At 38.6% G+C, this 12,424-nt stretch overlaps 2 protein-coding genes across 9 annotated transcripts in view; one reads left to right on the plus strand and one right to left on the minus strand.

Moving 5' to 3' along the window:
- NF1 (neurofibromin 1) overlaps window positions 1–12,424 on the plus strand; it is a 250,177-nt gene that overhangs the window by 162,884 nt on the left and 74,869 nt on the right. The gene's annotated exons all lie outside the window — the stretch shown is intronic.
- Window positions 8,603–11,452, minus strand: OMG (oligodendrocyte myelin glycoprotein). Its single transcript, XM_084750443.1, has 2 exons — window positions 11,263–11,452; window positions 8,603–10,281 (listed from the first exon to the last, which is right to left on the minus strand). The coding sequence occupies exons 1-2, from the start codon at window positions 11,263–11,265 to the stop codon at window positions 8,953–8,955; spliced, it is 1,332 nt and encodes a 443-aa protein (XP_084606569.1). The 5' UTR covers window positions 11,266–11,452; the 3' UTR covers window positions 8,603–8,952.

A 12,424-nucleotide genomic window follows, 5' to 3' on the forward strand; every position in this document is an offset into this window, starting at 1 on the left:
AGAGCACATTTGACTGGTTTTTGTTTTTAAGATGATAGAATATAAAGTTTATTTAATACAGTTTTATTTGCAATGAAATTTGGTTCTTTTTCGGTGTAACTTTAAAACTGCCTCCTACAGGACAGTGGTGTCACATGCCTTTAATCCCAGCATTTAGGAGGCAGAGGCAGGGGGATCTATGAGTTCCAGGTCAGCCTGGTCTACAGAATGAGATCCAGGACAGCCGGGCTATACAGGGAAACCTTGTCTCCAAAAAGAAAAAACAAACAAAACAAAACAAAAATTGAAAACTACCTCTTAGTAGGTTGAGGGTTTTTTTGTTTCTTGTTTTTTTGAGAGGGGTGAAGTGGGTGTCTTAAAAATGGTTTTTAGTAATTATGGAATCATTGGAGTAAGCAAAATGATTTAACATGGTTGTTTTGATGAAATACACAAAAACTTAGGTGTATCACATGGTATTTATGCTGAAAGTTAAAATCTATTACTGGTCATTTTATGATTTATATGTGAAAATATTTTTCCTAGTTTCAAGTGGCTCCTTAATTCTCCAGTTAATTTGTCTTAAAGAAGCTTTAGCTTTCACAATGTGTCTGTAAATTCATACTTAATGACATATAGCTTTCTGGTGTAGTTTAAAGTAAGGACAAAAACCTTAGAATCTTTTATGAAAGCAAGAGAGCTTCGTGTGGTGGCATAAATCTGTTATCCCAACATTGGGGAGGCTGAGGCAGAGTGAGGTTCAGAGCAGCATATATTATATAGCAGGACCTGTCAAAACAAAACAAGACAAAAGAAAAGATTTGATACGATCTTATAGAAAAGCCATACCATGAGGAAATAGTAGTTCCTACATTAGATGAAATTATTTTTAAACAATCACTTTGCTTAATTGTCATTGGTATGAGGAAATACGTTGAATATTGAGTGTCTACACAATAGAGCTGGTAAATGGCTGTGGCTATGTGCCAGATACTCTTATAATATCTGAGATGTGTTAGTGGTCACGGAGGCTTTGGTTGGCACATGATAGCTCTCCCAGTGGTTATTGTGGTATATGGCATTTTTGTTTTCCCTTACTGATGGTTTGATGTCTCTCTCTTCTTTCTGCTTGATGAAAAGCCATTAAATCTAAGCTTATTTTCTGTTGAAGCAAGTATTTAAAAGTCATTCATAATCCCTCGGCTTTTAGAAGTGTTCATTGTGTTTGAACTGTGACTATGGGCAACAAAATAATGCAAAATAAAAATTGTATTTCCTGGTGTGATTAGCACGATGACCTGAGTTTAGATCCTCAGAGCTCAGAAGGTGGTAGCATTGGAGTACATCTATAATAACCACAGTCCCGTGGAAGGTGGGGACAGGGAGAATCTTCCTGAAAGTCCATGGGCCACCTCAGCTACTGTATGCAGCACAGCAACAAACAAGACAGACTGTGCCTCAAACAAGGGAAAATTCAAAGATCAACACATGAGGTTACCTGACCTGACCTCTAGACAGAGGCACACATGCACACACATGCAGATATGCACGCTTTAAATTAAGTCATAGTCTCCATGAGATAAACAGATCAACTACTTGAAGTGTAACTGTGAAGAGGAATCTGTTTGCCTATATGGGTTCAGTCATTTCTCTTTCTGAGCTCATTAGTGACCAAGGATTTCTTATATATTAAAAGGTTTATGTATGGACTGATGGCTTGGCAGTTACCAACATTGGCTACTCTTTCAAAGGATCTAGGTTCAATTCTCAGCACCTACATGTCAGCTCTCAACTGTCTGTAACTCCTGTTCCAAGGAATCCAGTGTTGCCTTCTGGCTTCATTGAGTACCAGGCATACATGGGGGGCAAACAATGTGGGGAACAAAAATGCAGGCAAAACGCCTATAAATATAAAACAGAATAAAATTCCTGTAATAAAACAAACATTTGAGTAGCCTCCACAAGGAGATTACTACATCTAACCCGTTTCTTTGAACATGTACATGCAGTTATACACATATGTATACGTACATCCAGAGGCCTGAAGTTGATGTTGGATAATGCTTTTTATTACTCTTATCCTTATTTTTTGAAAAATGGTCTTTTTCTGGCCCTGGAGCTCACTGACTTGCTTAGACTGGCTGACCCCAGGGTCCTCCTGTCTCCACCTCCTAGGGTGATACTACAGCATGCTGCTGCTAGTATACCTGAGTGCCAGGCATCCAAACTCAGAGCTTTGTGCTTGCCCAGAAAGCACTGTACTGGCTGAACCATCTCTTAGACCCTAACCCATTCCTTACAACACTCTTGAATAATTTATATGTTTTAAACTACTTTTAAAATCAGAACACAGTCAGTTAACAAGAGAATAGACTTTAAAATAACAAAACATAAACATGTTCTTTCTATTGAACTTCGTGTGTAGCTAAGCAATTCTGCCGTTTTGTTTCGTGTTCACGCTTGATTTCTGTACTTTGTTAATAACCCCAACAAATACAGAATCTCAAGCAGGGATTCTAATGATGAAAGATAGGTGTTTATCCTGTATTTGTCACTGTGTTCTTTGACACATTTTATGAATAGAAGACACTGAACTGAGATGGCATTTCTTAAAAGCCTCTTAAAGACCTCACTTTGCACTACAGTTTTCAGTGTGTGAGACAAATGAGTCTGCTGAACACACCGATACACTGAGGTGACAATTAGCTTTCACTCCCTGGCAGACTTCATTTGAGTAGCTTGCTATACTAAAATTTTCAGGAATTTTCAGAATTAACAATTAGCAATTATCTGGAATTAGTTCCCACTCACACTGCCCTGAACTAGTTTTTTGGATGGCAAGTAGCACTCTAGCCAGATCCGTTCCTCTGGTTTCATTTTCCCCTCTGAGGTGGGTGGTCTTAGGAGCTTCTAAGTAGCAAACACTACACTTGACTTCCTTCATTCTTAATTTTTCTTTACTCTCCCTCAGGACTTTGCTTTGACCTAAATGGAGGAGCTGTAGATTCTAGAGTAGACTTGGCTGTTGGAAGTAGGTCATCGTTAGTGCACTGTTCACATCTTTGATCTGTTCTTCTTGTTACTTAGGGATTCAGATAAAGGTAGTCAATAAAAGAAACTTGGGAGAAAGAACGTCAGAATTGAAGTACAAAGGATGAAGAAGGTCGCCAACACAAGAGAGGCATATAGCATTCCTAAAAGCCTGGTGGCTGAAGAGAGCATAGGGAATTGAGTAACAGAAAGTTTAGTTTGTTTGGTCTACGTGGCGCTATATGAGGATGTTGGGTTTTGATTCGTGGCCAAGTTACTGTCCAAACGAATTGTGTCAGTGTGTGAATATGGCCTTTGTATTATCTTCCCTGGTACTGATTTTATCCCATACATTTTTTAAATTTGCTTGTTATTTTAAGGATTTTTTTTAAAAAAAGATTTATTTATATATTATGTATACAATGTTCTGCCTGCATGTATGCCTGTGTGGGCCATAAGAGGGCACCAAATCTCATTATAGATGGTCGTGAGTCACCATGTGGTTGCTGGAAATTGAACTCAGAACCTCTGGAAGAGCAGCCAGTGCTCTTAACCTCTGAGCCATCTCTCCAGCCCTATTTTAAGAATTTTTAAGATGGCACACTTTATTTTTATTGTGTCTCTTAGTTAAGTGGCTGACCATATTCTCATGTTTCCTGTGTTGTCAACATTCTGTTTATGTCCTTTGCCCAGATAACTACTAGGAAAAAAAATTATGATTTTTAATATTAAAAAACTCTTCCTTTATAGTATTCCATCTTAATACTTTTATCAGGTTTGATGTTTCAACATAAAGAACTCAGAAGACCTATATTGACAGATTTCTTGGCAATCTCTTTATAATTTACTTTGTTGTATGTATTCTATGAATTTAATGTGTCTTCAATTTTTCTTATTTTTATCCTTTTTATTTTATGTGTATGAATGTCTTGCTTGCGTTTATGTATGTGCACTACATGTGTGCCTGGTACCTGAGGCGATCAGAAGAGGCATCAGATCCCCTGGAACTGGAGGTATAGATGGTTTGAGCTAACCTTTAGGTGCTGGGAATCCAGGTTGTTGGCAAGAGCAACAAGCACTCTTAACCATTGATCCATCTCTCCAGCCCATGTCTTCCAGTTTTCCCTGTGCGCTTCCATTGAATCTTTCCTTATCCTTTTGATCTCTGGCTCTTTTACCCCCAAAGTTAGCAGTGTGCTAGAAATGATGTGTGCTAGGCACCATTTTAAACACTGTGTGTTATCTCATTTTTTTCTTGTAATTCTACCTTGAGGCATAGAGCTAATTTTTTAATGTTACAACTAATAAAGGACTTTGTTGGGTGGGCATGGGAGTATAATGCTTGAAATCCCAAAACTGAGGCAGGAAGGTTGGAAGTTTGAGACCAGCAAGATGGCTCAGTGGTAAAGGTGCTCACCTTCACGCCTGATGACCTGAGTTTGATCTCTCAAGCCCAAGTGATGGAAGGAACTGACTTCAACAAGTAGTCCTCTGACCTCCCCACGCATGCACTGTGATTCCCTCTTTCTCCCCCTCTCCCCTTCCCGTCCCCGTCCCTCCCTCCTACCCTCCCTCCCCCTCCTTCCTCTCATTCTCTCTCTCCTTTCTTCCCTCCCTTTTTCTTTCCCTCCCTCTCTTTCTCTCAATAAATAAAATGTAGTTTAAAAATATTTTAAGCCAGCCTCAGTGGCACATGAGTGTAATCTCAGCACTCTGGGAGGCAGAGGCAGACAGATTGCTGTGAGTTTGAGGCCAGCCTGATTTACGCACGCACGTACGCACGCACTCGCACACACACACACAGACACAAACACACATCCAGAAAAAGTTTCTCATGTGTGGAATTCTCTCTTATGTCCTCTGCACTAATTGTGCTTTATTATTTCTGTATTGACGGATGTCTTAAGTGTGCCTCTGTGTGTTGATTATGTGCCTGCGTGCACATGTGCTGAGGCTAAAGCCCAGGCCTCTTCAGCGTACGCTCTGCCGCTGAGCCAGACCCCAGCTCTGCCTTTTTCCCCTTACACTGCTACCTTCTGTCTCACTGTGGTTGATACTAAGGTATATCTAGCATTTTTTTTCTGGGTTTGGAGGTGGGTTTTTAACCTGTTTATTTTTCTAAATGACCTAAGTATTTTATGTCTTATTTTTAAAAGATTCTCATTGAAGCGCTTGTCAAAAAATGCTTAATCCTTAAATTATACTCTCATGATTGCAGTGTTATGGTAACTAGTCAAGATGTCTCTCCTGTACATAGCCATTGATGTGTTCCAACACTAGCTAACTGTGGTTGAACAAATGAATAAATTGGGAGATCTGAATTTATTACTTCACATTAATGTTTTCTACAGTCACCCATTGGGCCCTGCAGATTCAGTGTGGATGTTATTTCTTTGGCATTAATAGTTTTTTTCCTATGATTTTTTTAGTTATTTCAATCAACATATGAAGAAATCATTTATTTATCCATATTTATTTTGTTGTCAGTTAAAGTTATGTTGCTTAAAGTGTTCTCAAGGAATCGTTTCAATAAGAAATTATTTCATCTATTAAGAATAAGAACTTAGTTTCTTATTTTTCTAAATTGTTATCTATGTGGTTTTTTATAGACTATCCCAAATGATGGGCTTTTTTTTTATAAATTAAATATGTTGATTATTTTTCCTTTTTTCCTTTATCCCTCTTTATTATTTATTTATCTCTTTATCTATCTATCTTTTTTTTTTTTTTTTTTTTTTTTTTGGTATTTGACTGTTTTGATAGCAGGTATGTATGTGTACCACACATGTCTGTTGCCCACAGAGTTCAGAAAAGAGTATCAGGTCTCCTAGAACTATACTTATGAATGGTTGTGAGCCACTTTGTTGATGCTAGGATCCAAACCTAGGGCCTATACAAGAGCAACAAGTGCTCTTAACCACTGGGCTATCTCTCCAGCCCCTGGGGTGTGTGTGTGTGTCTGTGAGAGAGAGAGAGAGAGAGAGAGAGAGAGAGAGAGAGAGAGAGAGAGAGAGAGAGGGAGGGAGGGAGAGAGAGGGAGGGAGGGAGGGAGAGAGAGAGAGAGAGAGAGAGAGAGAGAGAGAGAGAGAGAGAGAGAGCGCGCGCATGCTGATGTATACCTATACTTATACATATAAGTGCCTAAGGAAGGGATACTGAGAAATACCTCATTTTAAAGTATTTGGAAGTAATAATAAGTAGCATTTGGAGATGAGCTCTCTTTGATTAATAATAATATAAATATAATTTCCTTACAGGGGAAGCATTATCTAATTACTTTAAGGCTAGATAATACTTTTTCCTAAGGATAATAGTCAGTGTAGTTGACAGATGTTGTACTTTAAATTTACCAAGCCTTTTCTCTGCATATTGCACGTGTGTTAGGATGTTATAAAGCATAGGTACTGCTAATGTTATCATCCTTAATTATACTTTGTTTTTATTGTCTCCATAGAAATTCTATGGTATCCACAATTTCGAAGTTAGCTGTAACTAATATGGTCTTGTGAAACTCTATGTATCTGTAAAAAACAACAACAACTCAAACTATGTATGTTGTAGCACTATGAAAACAGCTAGCCTCTGCCAGGGATAGTGAAGATACTAGATCATTTTGGAAGGGAGACTGGACAGCATACCCATTTGAAGAGGTAATGCATTTTTTAAGCTTATTTATTATGTATACAGTGCTCTGTCTGCATGTAGGCCTGCATGACAGAAGAGGGCATCAGATCACATTATAGATGGTTGTGAGCCACCATGTGGTTGCTGGGAATTGAACTTAGGACCTCTGGAAGAGCAAGCAGTGCTCTTTAACCTCTGAGCCATCTCTCCAGCCCAATATAATGCTTTTTAAAATCATTTTAGGGGCTTTTCTTCATGATGAGATTACTTAGTATAGTGAGACAAGTTTATAGAGCTACCATCAAGACAATATAAGGAAGGATTTTTATTGAAATATAACTACTTTTCCGTAAGCTTAGGTCTTCTTTGAAAAAAAAAAAAAAGAAAGAAAAGAAAAACGGTTTAGGACAGGTGTGGCAGTGCTGCCTTTAATCACCGCGCTTGGAGGCAGAGACAAGTAGATCTCTGGGAGTTGGAGGCCAACCTGGTCTATATAAGGAGTTCCAACCCAGCTAGTGCTCCATAGTGAAACCCTGTCTCAACACAACAATGAAAAGTGTGTGGAGAGGAGTTCAGTAGAATGGTGTTACTTTCTGAATGGAAATATTCTTAAGTGGCTAAGAAGATAACTCACTGGGTAAGAATCCTTGTTCTTCAAACATGAGGATGAAAGTTGGAGTCCCCAGGACCCATGTAAAAAAAAGTCAGACATGGTTGCTTGTGTCTGTACCCCCTAGCATTGAGGTTAGGGTAGGAACAGACAGATCCTCAAGAGATCACTGTCACCTAGCCTAGCCAAAGTGACAAGCATAAGTTCAATGAGAAACCACGTCTCAAGCCAGTAAGCAAAGAGTAGTGGGCACAGACGTCCAGTATGTCCAGTCGTAGGTGCGTACAATCTGCACAGGTAAACGAAACAGGACAGGGCAGGAGGCATCTGTGCTCTTAATCCAGGAAAGAAAACTACCTGAATTTTTAATTTTTTTAGGAAAAAAATAACTTACCTCTGTACTCTCACAAAATTTAGAAGTGCTTGAAGTTAGATTCCTCTTTATAGCTCACAAAAATGAATGCCTCCCTTACAGCTCACGCCCTCTGGATGTACTACTTGCATTTTAATTTAGCCTATGTTGAAGTTTCTTTTGTTGATTCTCAGCTGTTTCTTATGTTTGTTGCTATTTCATAAAATGAAGTACTTTTATATTTTGTCCAAAATTCTCAATACTTTTGTCTAGTTGATGTCCAGTGCAGTTGATTTGGAGTCAAATCTGTCCCCTGCCCAGCCTCATCACTAGTCCACTTTATCAGATAATTACCTGGCTGTGGGACTAAAGGAACCACACCCACTCTTTTCTCACCATCACACATGCTCTCTCAGAATGACCTGGGCCATTAGACTCCATGGCTTTAGCCATGAGCTAATCTTACTTTAAATTTGGTTGATCAGATTATATTTCTGATTTTATAAAAGATAAATTTTTCCTACATTAATTGTATGATTTTAACTGAAAATATTTAATTCTGATGAATGGATAATCTATTGAATATGCAAGAAAACTCTTTAGCAAGTCCTTAAACTAAAACTTTTTATTCTTTTGTTTTTAATACTTTTCTTAAAGGCAAAACGAAGTTAAGTTTTCCTTGTTAAGATGCAAAGCCAAGTGCCTTCTAGCCTTTTGAAGAGCTGTTGTCCATTATATAATCTGTGAAGTAGCCAAGAGTTCCTCAGAAGCAGGCCATCATTTAGATTTAAAACAATTCTGGCTTGTGTGTAAAACAATGATGTGATGTAACCATTACAGAGCGGCAGCCTTGGTTTTACTTCAGTGGCAAAACCTTGAGTGCCCCACATTGCATTCTCCTTACAGGCCATATCAGGATTCCCTGAACTAACAGAAATTGTTAGTTCATCTTGAGTCTACTAAATGATTATTATGATAATGTCTAGAAAGTTAAGTGGACACCGCTATGAGCATAGACCTTTTATTTTTTACATTTGACAGTGTAAACATACATAAAATACATATTAAAGTTTAGAAGCTTTTTATATTTTTGCAATAAGTTGAAGCCTTAAAAAGGAAACATTTCTTTAAAAAAAAAAGTCATTAGTTTTACTTAAGACAGTAAAATAGCAGCAAGTACCAAGACATTGTGCACTTTTAATTAAGACAAATTACTTCCTTTACATCAAAGTCAGAAATACAAGACTGGCTTTCTTGAATACATAATATAGCTTGAATCACTGGTTAGATAGGGGCATACTTTCCCAACTGTACATCAGGGAGGAAGGCTCTCCTTAGTTTCAGAAACTGCAGACCCTCAGCCCACCAGCATGACCACAGCATTGAGCATTAAAAGGAGTGAAGCATTTACTTTCCAAGCACTAGCCACAGAAGGTAGTTGAGTCTTTACGTTTGCAGTTGTTTCTTCCCTCCGTAAGTTAAGGGTTGTGCTTTGTTGAGGCATTTCAGAGAAATTATTTGGCATGCCACTAGTGATGCTCAGGGTCATGGGGGTCGGGGATGATTTTGTTGCACTAATGAGGCTTGTGTTTGAAATCGTTCCGTCCTGGAGGTGAATAGTTAGAGTTGCAGCTGCTGCTTCATGTGAATTGGTCATTTCTGTGGATGTGTCTTCTGGGTAGGGCGCCAGAGCCCTCTCAGTGCTAGTAAAAGTGGTACCCTTGCTTAGTGTGACACCAAATGTTGTTTCCTTTCCTCGATAGTGTTTGGGTATTTTGGTCACTTTGGGTTGAGTTCCCATACTCAGAGAGTTAATGGTGTCCACTGTCTGCATCCCACTGAGAGTGAATAAGCTTGAGGTAAATCCAGGAGGTGTGGGGTACATGCTCTCTTCCTTCAGAGAAGATACCTGCTTAGAACAAGGAGTCCCTATCACATGGGCTTTTGTTTCCATCATCCACTTCAATAAGTAAGTAATGTTTTGTTTATGGTCACACGACCACCTGTTATTATCAAGAGTTATCTCTTGCAGCTGCAAGAGTTGGTCAAAAGACTGATCTGGAATGAATGTGAATTTATTGTTGTGCAGGTAAAGATGTGTGAGACTTGTCAGGTTTATTAATGTCCCTGGAAGGATTTGTGTCAGTGAGTTATTAGACAGGTCCACAATGTGTAGTTTGGAAGGCATGTTTGTTGGAACTGTCCAAAGTTTGTTACTGCTGAGGTTGAGAACCTCAAGACTTCTTAGTGTATTTTTAATGAGAACAACCTTTTCTAACATATTCTTAGAAACATCCAGGTATTTAAGGTTCCACTGATAAGCAGTATCAGATTTGTCAAGAAGTTTAATGTTGTTGTTAGCAGCAGACATGTTCCAGAGAGACCGAGGTAACTGAGCAGGCAGACTTTCAAGCCTGTTGTTTGAAATATCCAGGGTCCTCAGATTGGTATATTGGGTTAACTGGTTATGCAGGTCAGTAAAGTGGTTATAAGACAGGTTTAAATGTATAATGTTCTCTTGCAGTCCAGGCGGTAATGTAGTCAAGTTTCTGCCTGAACAGTCCACATGCCTGTGCCTCTCTGTGCATATACATTGGAGAGGACAAATGCATAAAATACCAGGCGTGAGAAACAGAAGGATGAACAGGCAGGAAGACATTTTCAATATCTGATATTCCATCAAAGCCTGAAAACAAACAGATACATCCTTCTTTTAATATGCAAATACACTTTCAGCATCTGCATGGGTCAGTTAGCATTCGGCAAAATTTTCAATAAACCTCCTTGTTGTTGAGTCCTTTTATAATTGTTCCAGTGATTAAACTAACAAAGCTGCCCTTCATTTATAGTCCAAATGCCTAATCCTTCAACTGGGGCTATGTGGTGGGTGGGGGTGGGGGAATTGAGGGAGGGAGGGAGGGAGAGAAGCAGAGAGGCAGAGAGAGAGAGCGAGAGAGAGAGAGAGAGAGAGAGAGAGAGAGAGAGAGAGAGAGAGGCAGAGAGAGAGAGAGAGAGAGAGGCAGAGAGAGAGAGAGAGAGAGAGAGAGAGAGAGAGAGAGATGCTCTCCTGCGGTTTTTTTCTTTATTTTTACCCTTTACTAGATTCGTTCTTACTTATCTTCTCAGAGCCTTAATATGTTAGAATGGCCTCATCTGCAAGTGAGTTTTACAGTCTTACTTAGGCTGTTACTATTTTTGATAATGTTTTTTTTAATTCAGAAAAAAAAATGGCTGTCATGTCTGTTTTTCTTAAATCTCTGCAGCATTGTAAGACACAGTATGTTTGTAGTTGGATGCTAAAACAATTAGAGGAAAACAGCTTTTTAAAAAAAATTTTCATCTTTTCATGGATAATTATATCCGGGTAAAAAAACATTTTAATGAGCTCGGACAAATCAAGACCGATAGCATACCTTTAAACATCACGTTCTGTAAAGTGATTTCCCCCCTGTTTATTTCAGTACCACTTCTGAAGGAAAAGCAATATATTTATTTAGAAAGTGAGTGGACATTAAAGAGAAAACCTCAACTATTACTGCAGCAAATTTTGGTGCATGCACTTGTTATTGAATGTATTTGATCCTAGCGTTGGCTTAAGAAGAAAATAAGCTAAATAAAAGGGGAAAAATCTAAAGTCGGTCTTTTACCAATTTAAATAACTGCTTACCATAATGTCGTCTTCAACATCAGCATCTCATTCTCTCCGGGAAACTTGAGGCTTAAAGGTCGTCTTGTTCTGGAGAGTCGGAAGGGTTTCTGGCTGTGGGCTGTGCTTGCCTGCTCAGCTGCATTGTGTTGCTGTGAGCCGAAGCTCTGCAACCACCTGATCAGCACCACATAGGAGGACTGCAGAGCTGTCATTGGTGCTGACTCAAATTTATTGCAAGAGGTGCATACGCAACAAAATGGGCCTTTTTTTTTTTTTTTTTTTAAATTCACAGCCCTGAGAGTACCTTATATAGCTTCAGTTTGCTGCTGGCTTGAATACTTCATGTAAATTAGGGCTGGCCTTTACTTCTTTCTGTGTGTTTCCCAGAGCTTGGGTTGCACATGTAAACATTTCCTTGCTATGATTTTCTTTTTTTAAGTTCTTACATTCTTTTTATGTGTTGGAAAACATTAAAGATGGACTTAACCTTCTTTGTGAATTGATTTCCAGGATATTCACTGAAGTATTTTTAATCTCCACATTTCTTTTTGTTCTTTTCAAAAATGGGTCTGTTATCACATAACCTTTTTATATGTCATAATAAATTCTTCTTGATTTTTATGTCTTCCTTCATCGTGGTTAATCTTATATTTAATTAGCTTTTTAATTTTATCAACCACTTACATGTTTCCTCTTACTTTTAGGAAACACAGGAATACCTCAATATGCTTATGTTGTCTTTGCCATCCTGATAGAGAAGATCGTGTGACTATAACGCTGCACACAGGCCAGCTGGATTGTTGTCACACTCCCTCCTTCCCCTAACACACACACCCCTTCCTTAGTGCTGGTGATCAAAATCCAGGGCAAGTTACATATAAAATAAGGATGATAGATAGACTTAAAACAACAATAAAACCAAAAATCAGCCTCACTGTGTATCCCTGGCTGGCCTAGAGCTCACTTTGGAGATTTGTCTGCTTCTGCCTCCCAGTGCTAGGGTTAAAGATGTGTGCCTCTGTACATAAATATTTGGGGCTTTTTTTTTCTCCCCACAATGTTTGACTTTGAATTAGTAGTCAAATGGTAAAATAACTGTTCATATTTTATGTATTTGGGTTAGATTGTTCTGTATTTGAGGGGAGTTGGTTTTTTTTCCAACTAAACTTACTTTGGGTGG

This window comes from Acomys minous (assembly GCF_964271855.1).
Source record: "Acomys minous genome assembly, chromosome: 12".
Classification (NCBI taxonomy): Eukaryota; Metazoa; Chordata; class Mammalia; order Rodentia; family Muridae; genus Acomys; species Acomys minous.